This window comes from Rhinolophus sinicus, chromosome 14 (assembly GCF_057876585.1).
Source record: "Rhinolophus sinicus isolate RSI-liver-muscle chromosome 14, RSI-T2T, whole genome shotgun sequence".
In the NCBI taxonomy this organism is placed as follows: Eukaryota; Metazoa; Chordata; class Mammalia; order Chiroptera; family Rhinolophidae; genus Rhinolophus; species Rhinolophus sinicus.
In genome coordinates this window covers 174,934,217-174,950,421 of record NC_142514.1, presented here as the reverse complement: position 1 = coordinate 174,950,421, position 16,205 = coordinate 174,934,217, and the positions used below count along the sequence as shown (strand labels likewise).

The following is a 16,205-nucleotide window of genomic DNA, read 5'->3' as shown; positions in this document are numbered from 1 at the left end:
GGAGGTTCAGAACTGGGTGGGAAGTGTGTGGTTTCAGAAAGGCAGATGGGGCCTCAGGAAGCCACTCCCCAGGCCGTCTGACCCCCTTCCTCATCTTGTTCACTTGTGAGTGGGTCTGAGGCCAGCTTTCTGACGATCTTCCAGGCTTAGACGTGCAGTCACTTTCCACTTTTGGCACCTGCAGCATTCCACCTGGCTGCCATATGTTGTATCATGACCAGGGAGGGCCTTTTCTGTCCCCAAAATGGGGTTTTAGAGTCAGACAGGGTTTGAATCCTAGTTCCATCACTCACCACCAGCTCTTAACGTAATAGTCGTATGATTAATTGGCCCCACCTCTGAGATTGTATCTTCATTTCTCTGAGGATCAGAAATAATGTTTACGGTACATGACTCCGAGTGCCCAGTGGTAACTAGAATGACCATCATTTCACAGATGCATGAAGTGACAGTCCCAGCCTGTGTAGCAGCTGGGATTGAAACCCTCACCTGACCATTCCACCCCTCCCCCACTTCCCCTCAGCCTAAGAGCCTCGGCTGTTTCCACCTGCCACGTAGTCACACGGAGGCTATGAAAAAGATTGTTTTCCTTTCCTCTTTTGAGCAGGTTTTACTTTACTTTAAAGGTTAAGATGATAAAATGTGTTGTGTGTAGTTTAACTTAGAAAGTGGTTTGTCGCTGGGAGGGCCCGCCAGAACTTTACTTGGCACATGGTCAAGGTCAGGTTCCAGCAGTCTGCTGCTTGCCTGCCACTTGTAATCAGGAGGCTAGGGTGGCTTCGGTTGGGCCTCTTTTTTTCTCATTGCTTGCTTGGGCTGGGGAAGCCGGGCCAGAGCTGCAGGACCAAGCAGTGTGGTAAGGATGCTGGTTATAATAAACACAGGCACTGAGCTCCAGGACGCTAGTCCCACTGCACAGCTGGCCCTCGTCCAGGTAGCTTGAACAGAAGGCACTGGTGGCCTCAGCTCTAAGCTGGGTGACTGTGTAGAGCAGCAGGGCTGTGACTCAGGGCAACGAGGAGCGGAGCAGGAGACGGAGAGCTGTTGACTTGGGCTGGGCTCTCGGCAGGGCCTCTGCTGAGTGACTCAAAAGCCAGTTTAGCCCGGCCTTAGCAGCAGCAGGTCTCTGGGGATGCAGTGTAGGGAGATGCTTTAAAGGAGGAGGCCACTATCGTTAGACATGGGGAAACGGAACACTTTGCTTTTGGGGGATCCCAATTGAAGGTGGAGATACCAGGGACAGTCTTCCTACCATTTCTGACCCAGGGGTTGGCCACCTCTGTCCCGACTGGCTGCCTGGTCAGGCACCATGGTCAGTGTCACCGGGGCAGTTCACCAACAAGCAAGGGCTCCCAGGGCCCATAATCGCAACAGTGGGTGGGTCTCATTCTTTTCGGCCTCAGGTTTGGGCTGAGTTCAGAATTTTCTAACCAGCCCTTTTCTGTCCTGGGGCCTGGCTTCAGCCTGAAGGGGGTCAGGAAGCAACCCTGACAGCAGTTGCCAGGGTCTGTCAGATAGTTGGTTTCCCGACTCTAGAACCACCTCTGCCTCTGGGACACCTCTCACTGCAGGTGCAAACTATGAGGCAGAAGCTAGCTTTGCTAGGCCTGAGATGCCTGCTGCAGAAGTGCACCCCCCCCCCCCCCGCCCCGGGGCCAGGGCAGCTAAACAAACTGGCCCTTGACTCCCTGCTACTTCACACAACCCCTTCTCTTCAGCCTGGTTTGCTCGGCCACAACCCCTCACACTGATTGGCAAACAGGGATGCCCCACATTCCACGCCAGGCTTCTGCTAGAAACATGGCAGACGCCTGTCAATTGTTCTTACTGATCAAAGGCTATCTCCTCCAGGCTGAGTGGTGAGCTGTGTGGTCTAGGGGGAATAAAAAGCTGGTGCTAATGGCCTATGTTTCACGGAGATTTTACTATGAGCACACGTCATATGCATGTCTATTTCACACACATTATCTCACTGAATATTCACATACGAGCCCCTGAAATGAGAACATTATAGCCCAGGAAAACGAGGCTCTAGGAGGTCTCATGGCCAGCCCAAGTTTGCACAGCTGGAAAGTGACCAAGCCCCAAGACTCCAAACAACCTGCCTGCAGCCTTTCTGCGTTTCACACTGCACCACCCTTCTCCTCCCACGGAGCCTGTCAGTGACCCGGGCCTATACAGAAGTGGGAGGCAGTGGGCTAGAATTTTACACAACGTGCAGGACAGGAAGCTGTAAAGTACAGAAAAAATTTTATTGGAAATCTCTTGAATACATTTTAAAGTATAATCCAATATTTCCAAACAAGGCAGGCTGGAGGAAGGGACTCCGCCACCTGCAGGCAGATGGCTGGTCCCAGGCCTGTCTCAGGTGTTCGAGTCAGTCTAGGGCTCATACCTCTGATTGGACAGGGCTGAGGGGCAAGGGCCGGCCTTGACAATTGCTCTGCTCCTCCCAGGTTCAGCTCAGCCTCCCTGGCCTCTCACTGATGGGGTCCTGAAGGAAGGCTGCTGCCTGCACAGGCCAACAATTAGAAGTCAAAGAGGACAATATTTAACGGGCTTTTCCATGCGTGGCCTCAACGGGAGGGCAGAGGCTGAGACATCAGGACCAGGTGCGGGGGTGGCGGGACAATCAATAACTTACAAGGGGCCTCCGCCCCTCTCAGCGCTCGGGCCTGGGGGAAAGGTGGATTGATTTAGCGGGCCCTGGGTATGCTCTGGCCCAAAGACAGGACGGCCAGTTGGACACCAGTGCTGGGAACACTTCTTTGTGGCAGCAGAATGCATGCACAGGGGCAGAGCTCAGCCTGACAGCCTCAGAGCCCAATCCAGCTCGCAGAGATCAGCCTTGTAGGTGGGAACAACATCACATGCATTTACTAACAAGCAACTGAGGGCCACGTGCTCCACTGCAGGACAGCTGCTGCCAATGAATACCCCAGGTGGGCCAGGAGGAATGGGGCCGGCCTAGTTTTCCATGGCCAGGACTACGGGGGAGGTTGGGAGAGGGACAGACAGTAGGTGGGTGGGGCTAGGCACTCGACTTACTCAAGTAACGGCTCCTGAAAGGTTAAGTCAATCACATGCCCAGCGTTAGTTTCTCAACTAGGAACCAAAGCCACAAGTAAACCTCAGAGCAGTGTATAGACCCTGGGATTAAAGAAAGGTGGTGGCCAGGCCCAGGTGGAAGGAGGAAAAGGCCCATAACCCAGCCCTGAGAAACAGGACAACTGCCCCAGAAGGAAGAAACCTGTCTGGCCTTCCCTGGGCCCACCAGGGGGGCACACACAATGTCCCCTGGGCATAATATGTGGCACAACTCTGGAAGCCATCATGGTTAGCACCCAAGCCTTCCTGCGCTGCCAGAACAGCCCCTTTGCAGAAGCTGTGAGAGATCCAAGGCTCTCAGCAGGAATACGGAGGTGTCCACGGTAACACCTGTTGTCAGTTCCATGTCAAGGCCATGTCTAGGAGTTGGTGTCGCCCTCAGCCAGCTCTATTCTTGGCTCCCACCTTGTCCCCAGAGCAGCAGCCCAGAATTCGAGGAACCTCCACAGGAGGGGAGGCCCTGCCCCAGGAAGAGGCCCTCCACCTTCCCCAAGTGAAAACATCTAACTTCAAACATATTTTCTCTATAAAATATCTGACTTCTCTGAAAGTAATAAATATTTACCATGTTCTATAACCAAGGAGCAGCAACAGGGGGAAGGAGGAAAGAGAAGAATGTTTGCTGTGACTCCCAACCCTAGAGACACGGGCTTGTTTCCGTGGAGCCGAGGAGCCACGCACAGGCAGCCACCAGGGCTGCTCAGACCCTCTGTCAAGGGAGGGCCTGGCACAACCTTCAGGGGTGGGGCTGGCTGACTTCGGAGTTCTCAGCATCTTGGGCAAGAGGACTGCCATATTGCCAACAGTATAGCCACAGGGGCAGGGGGAGGGGGAGAAAGGAAGAAGATACCAGAACTACAGGAGACAACCAAGAGCCTGAAGGACCCCTTCCCTCTTCCTCCCAGCACAGTCTCCTTCCTCTTTCTGCCTCCACACCAGTCCCTGGGCTACCAGCTGGAATGTCAAATGGTTGCTGGTAATGGCAGGCAGGCAAGGGGTCAGCTGCAGGGCAGCCCCAGGGCCAGGGGCCAGCAGGGGAAGAACATGCCAGCCTCTGTGAAGCAGTTGCTGATGGGTGGTGGAAGCAGATGGCCCTTTTGTTAAAGGGTCTTCCCATCTCCAAGGCCAGAGGTGAGTCCTCTCAAACGCTATTACTGGATTTGACTGCTGCCATGGAGTCTCCAGGAGGTGCAAGAGCAGGAACTTCTGGGTCCCCATGGGGGAAACCAGCCTCCCCTCCACCTGGCTTGGAGCAGGACGAGGGATGGGAGCAGCTGATGAGTGGGAGGCTCTCTGTCTCCTGGGACCACACAAAGGGGACGCTGCTGGTACTCGAGGACACCACCTTTTACTGCAGGGTTTCTACAAAGGCATCAAATTCTCGGACATTCTTCTCGTGCACAGCCAGCTTCTCTGGTAGTGAGTCCTGTACCAGGAGGGGAGAGAAGAGCTGCTCATCAGCTGGCAGGACCTTGAAGAGGCGAGAAGGCCAGCCCAGTCATCATGGGCTAAGGCCGGGAGCACAGCTGAGCTGGGCTGGCAGCGCCGGAGAACCCAGGGCGGCTGAGCAGGCTCAGGACGGAGGGCTTCTGTCCAGCAGGGTTTTGTGGGGGCTGGGGAGGGGGTCTGACAGACAGACCCCCTGGGGAATCCAAGTGGGCCACACATTTCATGAGACAGAAAAGGACGACAGCAGTAATAGGATGACACAGAGAAATGAAACGTGAAATACCTTTGGCACAGGTTAGACTGACACTAGAATATGAGAGTATGTTTAAAGTGCTCAAAATTAAGAAAAGTTTATAAAAGATTTCTTCACCCCCCCGTGCTGGGCATCAGAATCCCCATGGGGGCACGTGAACAAGTCAGTCCCAACCATACGCCTAACAGATTGTGACTTAGCAGGTCTGTGGTGCAGCTTTACGCCCGCTAAGGAGGGGGAGCATTAGAGGGGCTGAGAGAGAAGGAAAAGGAACCAGGAGACGTTTAGCTGCCCTCAAGTACCAACTATTGAAAAAAAATCTGACCCTAATCAGGTGGCCTATCTCACTGATGAATTTGCATCTGAAGAATTTAAACCATCACGCACGGTTCCCTGACAGGCCCAAGGTACTTGGAAGAGGTGGGACCGTCTGCCACTTGAGAACCTATAAAGTGGCCCAGACACGCCAGACGGCAAGGCAGGTTTGGCAGGCGGGGCCGTGGGCTAGGACTGGCTGCAGCCTCACTTTGAGAGCCTCTGGATTCCAGTTTCCTCCAACCATGTGTCAAAGGAGAGGCTGGGGAGTCAGTGGTTAAAAGCCTAGAAGCAGAAGCCAGACTCTCAGGGACCAAAGCTTTGTTTTGCAGGCTCAGTATGACCGTGGGCAAGTTAGTTGTTCAGTGTCGGTTTTCTCATCTGTAAACTGGGTTAAGAAAACCTGCCTCTTGGGGCTGTTGAAGATTCACGTAGAGCACTGAGAAAAATGTCTGACACCTCAATAAATGTTGAAAATAATGACATTATTACTGTATTGTTATTATCACTGAGCATGCTTTTCTGTTTAAAGCAAATCAAGGGCAGCTATTCCGAGAGCCATTCCTCTGATTTCAGCAGAGGAGGTGAAATTTCCATGTCAGGCAGAGGGACCCTGACTTCTCGTGGTGTGGGACACCCAGAGTTTGTGGCTCTTCAGGGCATTCCTCTGACCTTCAGAGGCAGGAAGTACAGACTATCCTGAGCGGAGATGTGGTGATAACAGCGAGGAGCAGGACATAGGGGTGAACACAAGGAGACCCGCAGGCTGAGGGAGCGAGCTCTCTGGGGAAACGGCAAGGAGGCCAACGCCCAGGACCCACGTTTCTTTTGCCCTGCACCACTGGCACCTGCCTGCCAAGCTAAACAGCTGAATGCAAGAGCGGGCGGAGCAGCCTGGCTTAGTGGCAAGAACAAGTAGAAGACATCGGGCACCAAACAACAGGAGTGTGTCAGTAATGCTGAGTGGATGCAGAAAAGAGGAGGAAGGAAGTACAAGCAAATCCAAGAGAATGACTGTCAGGCAGAATGCAAATCTCAAGTGTGAGCTAAAGAAGATAATGGTCTCAAAGTGTCTCTTTCCTGTTACAGGGAAGATGGGAGGTATGGGAGGGGGAAGAACAGGAAGAAATTTCTGGGTCTGTGGAGCAGAAATGACCATCAAAGGGGGAAGGGAGGGCAGCGCATTAGGTGGGTGAGGGGAGGGGTCTCCATACCAAGTCTTCAGCCATGGACTGTGCCCCGATATCGATGGAGAGGCTGCTTAGCTGAGGGGGGTTCTGAAATTCACGATAGAAGGTTCCCAAGTCCATTGGAAGAATGTCATCTTTAGAAAAAGCCGGTTTCTTCAAAAACAAGACAAACTCAGTTTAGCTTACCTTGAACCAAAGAGGAAAATCAGAGGAGATAAACTCTGAATAACCCTCATTCTTTCCAGCAATTTTCAAAGAAAAGGTTCCTCCAGGCTAACCTTAGGAGTCTTTACATCTTTCTCTTCTGGCAGCTGAATTCCAATCCTAGCGATAACATTCCTCTCCCCTGGTTAGGACTATATCCCTGTGTTTCAAACTCCTTTCCTTAGCATGGGGCTGTGTCTTCAGGCATGAATAGGACCTACATGGATACCACTGGAAAATCCCCATTTATAGCTGAACTGCATTATGAATTTCAACCAAAGACATGACACAAAATGCCTTATTGTTCATTGTCCTCCAAATGTCTCCCAAGCAGGGTATGAGGGCAGCTTCCCCACATACATTGTGCAGCTGGGCGCCCGCCTGTCCCATCCCCTCCGTCTGTACCAGCCCATCTGGTCCCTGTGAAGGAAGTCCTGTTCAAGTGCAACGATGCCCTAGATATGTCCCCTGGGACAGCAAAGGTCGCAGAAGGCGACGGCAACTTACGAAGTCAATCATAACAAAGTCGTCGTGGGTATTGCCGCTGCTGCCCCCGCTGGAGCCGTCAGAGTGCAGGCTGCCCTGGAGAGGAGATGCAGTCTCTGGGGAATCTGGAGGATTCACCTGCATCAGAACAAGGCAGAGGTGGGCAGGGGCTGGCTCTGGGCACTGCGTGTCAGTTTCTGCTAACAATCGAGGCTTCTGAAGGGACCCAACACTGGCTGCAATTCCAGCAGCGGAGAGGCTAACAGTCCGTGGAGACACAGGGACTCGCCCAGGAAGGACGATGAGCCTGCCCGTCTCGCTGGAAACTTTAGTCAATGGTGGACTCACCATGGGATCAGCACCCTCCAACTCTAAATTCTTGGGAGCAAACATGGCAAAGGGTATGTCCAAACTGGTCAGGGTCACCTGGAAGAGACACAGGAGGAAGTCTTAGGGCCTGCCGCTGCCCCAGGTCACGTGCTTCCTTAGAGGCTGCCAGGAGCCTGGAGGCCCAGCACGTTCACACACCCAGGCTGACCACGCCGCCCTCAGGTTCCTGTACTGCTGAGACCCTCCCAACCCCCACACGTCCCATCACATGCCCACAGAATAAACGTGGGTTAGAGCTCCCCAAGACCCCAGGAAGTCAGCATGGGAAGCCTGACCCACAGTAATTCAGTGATTACAGTTTTCACTGGCAGAGCTGAGGAGGAACTTCCAATTTCAAGCTCAGCTGGGGCAGTGACACGTCAGTGCCCTGTGCTGGGACTAATGGTGTCTAGTCTCCCTCTTCTATGGGACGCTTACAAGATCACAGAACAATAGTTTTTAATTTTTTTCTGGAGGGGTGTCACATGTTGTTAACTCTCTTCACAAAAATTCTACACACACACACACACACACACACACACACACACACACACCACTTGCATGCAATTGAAGTGACTGTACAGCTCTCCAGTTAAGAGACCTGCCCGTAAGGCCTCACTCTAAGGGCTCAGACATGCTCACAGGTGGCAGTGGCAGAAAAATCACCTGGTTGATGGGTTTGTTGACAAAAGCCCCCACTTTTCGGGCAAAGATGGTGTCCAGGACGTCATGGGGAGAGGCCCGTCCATCACTGCTGTTTGACACAGTCTCGGTACCCTCGCTGGAGAAGAAAGGTCATGTCAGTACTCATTCTCAAGTCACAGCAGAGCCTACTTAGTCCCCCATGAACCCACTACCTGTGGGGCTGCAGCCTAGCGCAGGAGTTGCCGCCACCTGCTCACCCACGTGGGAGATGGCAAGATGGTGGTCTGGCTGCTGCCACTGTCACCCTCCCCTTTTCAGTTGAAAGCGGAGGGCTACATTTCCTAGAACAACTAAAAATTATTCGTATGTGAATGAAATTTAGTGTTACAGTTGTGCAAGGCTTACATAAAGTTGAATGGGAACCACCAATGATAAGCACAAGTTACTGTGCGCACAGCCAGCGTACATGTGGGCAAGCAGCTCTCTTAACTATAATTTCAATAGTGATCTGTTACAGAGCCAGACTGGTCTATTACAGACCAGATTTCAGCTGGTCTCCATCTGACGTTTGTTTTGTTGTTATCTAAAAATACTAGTAAGACTGAATGGTTTACAATACAATGTTAAATTCAAGCCTTACCTCACAAGGGACACTGCCATTACTCCAAGACAGGAGTCCCAAGTTTGACTCTCTAGCCGGAGCTTTTCCGTGACAGATCACCTGGGATGAGGCCCTCTGTGCTCTGTACCATGTCCCCTCCCCTGTCCTCACCGCCAACCATCCCTCGGTATAGCAACGTCTAGTAACCACACGTTCAGTGTGGCTGCCCCCATGCCTCCCCCTCGCTAGCCAGCCCTCCAGACTGACGCTGAGTCCTGGACGACAGCAGGGGCTCCACGCAGCAGAAACACGGGCCCATAGTGTGGCTGCCAGACCAGCAGTCACAGCCCTGAAGTAGCAGGGGACAGGAAAGTTCCTCTAGCCAAAAGTGGGAGCGCAACGTGGGGAGAACTGTGCACTCCAAGTGCCTATGGGACAGAAGCCAGCGGGGGCCGGCACCGAGGGACGGCCTGGGCTGAAGCATCCCCTCCACTGGGTCCTCTGTCTTGAGCTACTCCGACATGCTGCAGGGTTGGGGCTCAGAAAACCAGCATGTAAAATGACTTAATAGGCTCTTCCTTTAAGTATCTAACGGGGGAGGGGTGAGAGGACGGAAGTTTGGGCGGTCAGGAATGAAAGTCATTACTTTTCCTGATGGATAGCGCAAAAAGAGCTTCCCAAATAATTTCCCTCCCACCGCTCCACTGTGGGAATGAAAAAAAAGAAATATCAGGAATTCCTTCATTTAGGATGTGACAGGGCAACCAATATCATCTCAGGGGCCTTCCAGGCAGGGGAGGACAAGAGAGCCTCGCTTCCCGAGGGAGAACTCCGTGTCACGGAAAGAGTGGCATGGGCTTGCAGCCCACGGAGCCGGCGTGTGCCTGGCCATCCTGCGAGCTAACTGCTCTGAGGCACATTGCTTCACCCTTCTGAGAGCCTCTCGTCTTTTAACAGGAGGTAACAGTGGTGATTTTTGCAGGGTGGGATTATGAGAACTTTCATTTTCTACCTAATCAGTGTCTTTATAATTTGAATTTCACGGAATATATCACTTCTGTAACCAAAAAAGACAAAGATTTTAAACAGGTTTTAATGAGGGAGAAGAGGCGTTCCACAAGGATCTCCATGAGGCACTCGAGCAGAACACGCGACTCCATCCTAACTGGCACCACAGACACACCGTGGCCCCAGACTTCAGGGCTATGGTAAATGGAAGCCCGACTTCGAGGGAATAAATCTTGTGTAAGAGAAAAACATCTGAGAAACCCCTTCACTGAATGGAGAGCCGAGCCCCTGCTACTTGCTGTTCGCAAAGTTAGGGCCAGCTGCCTTATAGACCAGCTGCAATATAAGATTCTATCGGGAACTTAAAGGTTTCCACATTTGGGGAGCAGATGCCTCGCCTGAGCAAGTGCTGAAAGTTACTCTTTACTAAGACCAAATGAGCACACGTGTCAGGGATGTCAGGGACGACAGGCCCCTGGCTGGCCTGTGCAGGGGCAGAGCCAAGACGTGAACTCACCTGCTGGAAGGTGTGGCAGCACAGTGGGCCCCGTCAGAAGGGGTGTAGGTTGCCAATCTCTCCTGATCAGCCTGGGCGCCGTGGGCAGGCTGGTTGGGAGCAAGGGGTACCCCGCCTTCCTTCCCAGGAACCATTAGCTTTGGGGAAAAGTGGAAAAATACAGTAGCAGTGTCAGGCAGGAGGGGACACTCACGACCTAGCATGATGGCATCTGCTTTCCAGCTTTTCCATCACCAATGCTGCCACCCAGTGGGCAGGGAACCCTGGCTCTTTCTCGTCTCTGGGACTCAGCTCCTAGACATGCATGGCAATGACTACAGAGGGAAAGGAAAGAGGGAGAAGACACTTGGGAAGCTCTTCTTTCCTTTCTCGAGTCTAAGAGGCTCCTTCCTCTCAGAGTCACCTTAGGCCTCCAAAGTGAGAGAGGAGCTTTGCTTTGGAACACTTAGCATAAAACTGGTGTCTGCAAAGGCCCCTCAACTGCCTCAGGGAATGGGGCGGGGAAGCACAGGAAGCCCCAGGGTCCTCCGTCTTTAAAGATACCTGGTGAGTGTGTGTGGTGTTTAAGCCAGCAGCAAACACCGCTGGATAAGCCAGGTCAGCTGATCCAACGCCCAGGGCAGCAGGCTGATAGGAAAGGCGAGAGCTTGAGAGCTAAGCAAGAGAAAAACAAAGAGGAGCGGAGGACAGGAGGAGGACAAAACAGGTAAAACCCTAGAGCACACTAACGACCAAGCTCAGCAGACAGGTAAGGAATGGACCCCAGCCCACATCCCCCCGGTACAGGGGCCTGATGGAAGGGTTAAAGGCAGACCAGGCCATCACTTTATAGATGAAAAAACATACTTGGCTGCAGCGGGATTGAGGTTCCCAGCTCTGCAGCCGTCCAAAGGCTTCAAATGAATCCCTTGTTCCCCTTTTCAAAGGGGCTCAGCTAACTGTTTGGGCTTCCAGCCCAGCACATCTGTGGAGCACAGGCCTGGGCAGAACCTGGAGCCAAATCATCAGTTTTTCCCAGGTCATTCTATTTGCTCCTTTGTCCCTGACGTCCCTTTGAAACAGAAAGCGTCTTCTCTAATCACACCCTCCATCACCACTGAGTATGGGAGGGTTCCTACTTATGTTGAGAAAAAAAGAATACCACTCTTGGATTGTTTATTTGGAAATAAGATATAAATAACTCCAAGTATTTTTCACATCAATGGTAGGAGGAGGGGCAAATCAAGTCCTATTTTGGGCTGCTTTGCTATGGCTATGTCCTGTTAAAAATCAATCATCAAGCCTCAACACAACCACAGAACACTTGGGGACATTTAAATAGCTATACCCTGTCCTTTACTTTATTGACAATTTTTAAACAAAAAAAAATGCCATCTGATTTATCCCCTTCTTCCCAGTATGGACTCACTTGATGGGAAAAGGCCAGTCCTGCCATGGGGACCCTCAGGGTATCCGTCACCACAGGAGTAGGGGTCTGAAAATGTGCCTTTGTGACAGTAAACACACACTGTGCACAGATACAAACAGAGACAGGAGAAACAAGAAAAAAGAAAAGGGACTTGAGAAAGAAGTGAAAAAAACTCCGAAGGGGCAGTAGCAATAGAGGCTGAAATGCACAATGGAAGTCAGGCATGACGCAGGGAGAAAGCTGCAGGGCTGCTTTCCCAAAAGGACAACTTGGCAGGGTCTGAAGAGATGTTTATCCCAGGGTGCTCCATCACCTGCGTGTGTCCCTGAGGAGCAGGTGGGGAACAAAGCTGAGTCGAGCTGGGATGACTTGGCAAAACAGGGAAACCTGAACCCAGATTAGTCTGTCTTTAGTCAAGAGGATGGGAGGACATTAGAGAAAGGCTTCCAACAGGAATGGCCCGAGAGCAGGCTCAGGATGAATGGGGACGCTGAGATTAAAATGTTAGAGTGGGGGCCGGCCTGGCCTGGTGGCTCATGTGGTTGGAGTGCCACACTCCTAATGCCAAGGTTGCCGGTTCAATTCCCACATGGGCCAGTGAGCTGTGCCCTCTATAGCTAAGATTGTGAACAATGGCTGTCCCTGGAGCTGGGCTGCTGTGTGCTGTCATGGGCTATTGTGTGCTATCGTGTGCTGCCAGAAGTGGCCGGCGGCAGCCATCGTGAGCAGCGGGCAACAGGCGAGAGCTGCCGTGAGTGGCCGACCGACTGCCTCAGCTGCGGGGAGTGCAAGGCTCATAATACCAGCGTAGGCCAGGGAGCTGTGTCCTACACAACTAGACTGAGAAACGACAACGGCTTGAACCGGTGGGGGGGTAAGCGGAAGAAGGGGGAAAAAAGAGAAGTTAGGTGAAGGCCTTTTCCTGGGGACCCAGAATATTCAGGAACAGGTTTAGACAGTTGACATTTATTGGCTGGAACGTTGAAATACTCAGGTACCTAGAGGCACACTTTATCATCCCAGGGAAGATGAGTGGGGGTGTACGCAGGCATAGGGCTGAGCGTGCGCATGCGTGCATGCATTTGTGTGTGTTCTTACAGTCTCCGATGGTGCAGGAGAACTTGATGGAGTAAAAACTGGGGCACTTTCAAAACTCCTATGACTTCAAAGCTAATTACGGGCATGATGATTATTTTGGGTCTTGCTGTTCCATCTTTAGTAAGTCTCACCAATTAGCTGATTAATGCTTGGAACTGGAGGTCGGCCCTTAAGTCACAGTACCAGGTTCAGGGTCACAACTATTTCTTGACTCAACTCTGTGCCCAAATGACCCAATGATCCTTATTGTGTTGGCAAAACAAACATCACATTAACGTATATTTACTGGAATCTAGCAAAAGCTCCAATAGAAGTTGTTGAACAATTATGCAATTCCCTAGGTTAAACCAAAGAAACTATTTCAGGTGTTACAGGAATGAGATGACCTGATGACAAATGATTTTCTCTCTCTGTTCAAAATGAGTATTTCTGCACCAGACGGTAGCAGCTTTGAATAGAGGTGCTCAGGGACAGGGGCAGGGCTCACCCACAGGGTGTTTGATAGGATCTTGGTGTGATCTACTTTGAAACTGTGACAAGACACAGCAGGCAATTGATACCATGAAAAAGATAGGCTCTTCTTACACAGGCTGACAAACTTATGCGAACATCAGGTTCAGAAACAACTTAGCTTCCCTTCACTTTTGGAGTTGGGTCAAATTTCCACTGTATCAGCGAAAGAGACAAATAGATTTGTTAAGTCCCAGCTTCACCATCCCTTATATCTCCCAAGTCACATCCTTATTGTTCATGACTTATTACTTGTAAAACAAAATAAAACCGTTTAATGAACATTAAACTTCACATATTCACATTTTGATCATTTAAAAATTAATTTACTCTCACTCATGTGCTCCTACTATTAAGAAGGTGGACTTTCCCCCCAACTTTTGGTCAGTACTGCTCTGTCAGTAAGTGTACCAGAAGCTACCCTCCCGGAGCAGTGGCAATACTCATGCCTATGTATATTAGTGGGGGGAGGGGAACAATCCCCACACCCCCAAAGCAAACCGTCTAGGTGACTTTACAACAAAAATCTCTTTAACTAAATTCGGACAATAGAAATAAAGTATCCGTGGATTTTGTAATGTCCTCCATATACATTAAGTTAGCTTTTGAGCTAAATTCTTGTGCTCCTGAAACACATTAGCACCATAATTTTAATCCAGTATCTCCTAACAACCTAGGATGGAATAAATTTAAATGTTTTCTTAATTTAAAAAACATAGAAGATAAAAACCGGTGGATAGCAAATTTATTTGCTGGGTCCCAAAATAAGACGGTGAAAGGGGATAATCTGGGGCTAGTTTAAAGGAAAGCAGAACTGAGCTGGCCTAGAAGAAACCATCTCACGTGAAAGTCAAAGAGGAGGTTCTAGTGGAGATGACGGGCAGGGACAGCAGCAGTCTGCAGGCAACGAGGCAGAAGGTGAATGATTCAGGGTGGAAGGGGAGAAATGCGCCCCGATATCCAGTCAGCTGGCAGAAATGATTCCCCAGCCGAAGCAGTCTCAGTACCACATACATTATACAAGGCCACAGACAGTTCCTCGTGGGAAGCTGAGAACATACTTGGAGCCTATGTTTTAATGAAAATCAGTCTGACACTGAAGATGGACTCAAGTGGAAAAATTAATGGCTAAAAATGTCCACATAGGGCTGGCCTGGTGGCTCAGGTGGTTGGAGCGCCGCCAGTTTGATTCCCACATGGGCCAGTGAGCTGCGTCCACTACAGTTAGGATTGTGAACAACAGCTTTCTCTGGAGCTGGGCTGCCCTGAGAAGCCGGAGGTCGGCGTGAGCTGCTGTGTGCTGCAGTGGGCTGCTGTGAGCTACCATGTGCTGCCATAAGCGGCCGGAGGCCAGCACGAGTGGCTGGCAACCGGTGAGAGACGCCGTGAGCAGCCAACCGATGACCGGCAACCGAGTGCTTGGGGGCGGGGGGGCAAGGCTCATAACACCAGCATGGGCAAGGGAGCTGTAGGAGCTCCCTCAGTCAACTAGACTGAGAAACAATGGCTTGAACCGGAGTGGGGGAGCCGGGAGTGGGGGAAGGCAGAAGAAGGGGAGGGGAAAAAAAATGTCCAGATAGAGAATGCAGATAGGCAGAAATCAGCGTCAACTGTTAAGAAAAACTGCACTGCTGGTTTCTTACTGGCATTTTATGCTAAATAATTATTGGCTACTTTTGCACTTCTTTCTTTATTAGGAACCATATTTACCACTTTGAACAAGAAGTAGCTACCAAATTAACAAGTGTAGGTCGGAGTAGCTCTCTGGTATGAGAACGCACATGCAATTCTGTGACTGATTTTCTAGGGAATTTTAAGATGTCCCACGAAGGCAAAGGTTACGTGTAATCTTGTGGGTTAAGAATGTTTACCAATTAGAAACATTGCAATATTACCTGCTGGATAAGAAGGCTCTCCCTCAGCCCTCAAAAGAACCCCCCACAGAACAATCACCATCACTACCAAAAGAAACCATAAATTTTGACACTACTTCATAAGGCCCATATATGTACCAAATAACTACCACCACCCCAGAACCCGTTTCCCCCTACCTGGGATGGCGGGGAGGTGGAAAAAGAGGTGGTACACACTTCTTGAGAATCTTCCACAGAAGGATATGTTACTCCAGTGTCCTCACCAGTGGTTCTATAGTAAGAAGAAAAGAAATCATGAATTTTTATGGTGATGGCAGTCAATTCTAGAAAGGAACAAAGGGAGGTTAGATAAGGATGCAAGTTGTGACAACTGTTTCAGGCAGAGAGCTATGTTGCGTCCTTCTTAATTTCAAACATTTTCAGAGAACAGCATCTAGAGTTTGACAATGGTTGCTTTTTTTAAACCCAAACATCTTACCTGACATATCATTTGAGTATTTTCTTAAGCCTGGTCAGTGTTACGTCCAAAGAATTGTCAGCCACAGAGCGCAGTGAAACAAAAGTCTAGACTCCAAAGACAAACCTATCCAACTCCACAAGTCCTTCCTGATACACATCTACCCCCAGCTTTAGAGACTACTGCTTTCTGGGACCAAGGCTTAGAGATGTTTGATTCTGATTTATAAATGAATTGTGCCAATGGTAATCTGAAAACCATTTAATTTACAAAGCACATTCCATAAATTACTGCCACTCTTGTAGACTCTAAGGAAAATCAAACCAAAAGTCAAATCTGTACCGTCAAGGTACAACATGTCCAAGAATTTTCTGAGACAGTCTGTGAACCCCAGTGCCAGCCAGTGTGCCTGAGAGGCAGCAGCAAGAAGGGAAGCTAGCCACTGTATGTCTCTCCCTGTGGGGTCTCCATCACTGCCTCCTGCCCACCGGTGAGGGCTGATAAAGGTGTACAAGATGGACTCTTCTGCTCAGCTGCAGTTTGGGAAAGTGCCTTTCATATTCCTCACCTGTAATTACAAGGGTGCATGGGCGAGGAGCTGGGATAGGGACGGTCCACGAAGTGATCAATGATAATCCCCATGATAGGTGGGGTCCTCTCAAATTGCCTGTAATGCAATAAGCAGATTGCAATATTTGTTAGAGCGCCTTGCC

General features: G+C 50.6%; 1 protein-coding gene across 12 annotated transcripts in view; it reads right to left on the bottom strand.

The window, feature by feature from the left end:
* Nucleotides 1-2,233: 2,233 nt before the first annotated feature.
* Nucleotides 2,234-16,205, bottom strand: part of ATG13 (autophagy related 13) — a 39,158-nt gene continuing 25,186 nt past the window's right edge. For 4 of the 12 annotated variants that reach the window (XM_019743605.3, XM_019743604.3, XM_019743603.3 and 1 more), the window contains 10 exons: nt 16,061-16,159; nt 15,213-15,306; nt 11,554-11,652; nt 10,689-10,799; nt 10,146-10,282; nt 8,041-8,155; nt 7,354-7,431; nt 7,027-7,143; nt 6,340-6,468; nt 2,234-4,534 (listed from right to left, as the gene is read on the bottom strand). In XM_019743605.3, the coding sequence (XP_019599164.1) occupies nt 4,457-4,534; nt 6,340-6,468; nt 7,027-7,143; nt 7,354-7,431; nt 8,041-8,155; nt 10,146-10,282; nt 10,689-10,799; nt 11,554-11,652; nt 15,213-15,306; nt 16,061-16,159 (1,057 nt within the window). In that variant the 3' untranslated portion in view covers nt 2,234-4,456. The remainder of the gene's footprint in view (nt 4,535-6,339; nt 6,469-7,026; nt 7,144-7,353; nt 7,432-8,040; nt 8,156-10,145; nt 10,283-10,688; nt 10,800-11,553; nt 11,653-15,212; nt 15,307-16,060; nt 16,160-16,205) is intronic. The other 8 variants (XM_019743617.3, XM_019743616.3, XM_019743618.3 and 5 more) reach the window with 5 other exon arrangements.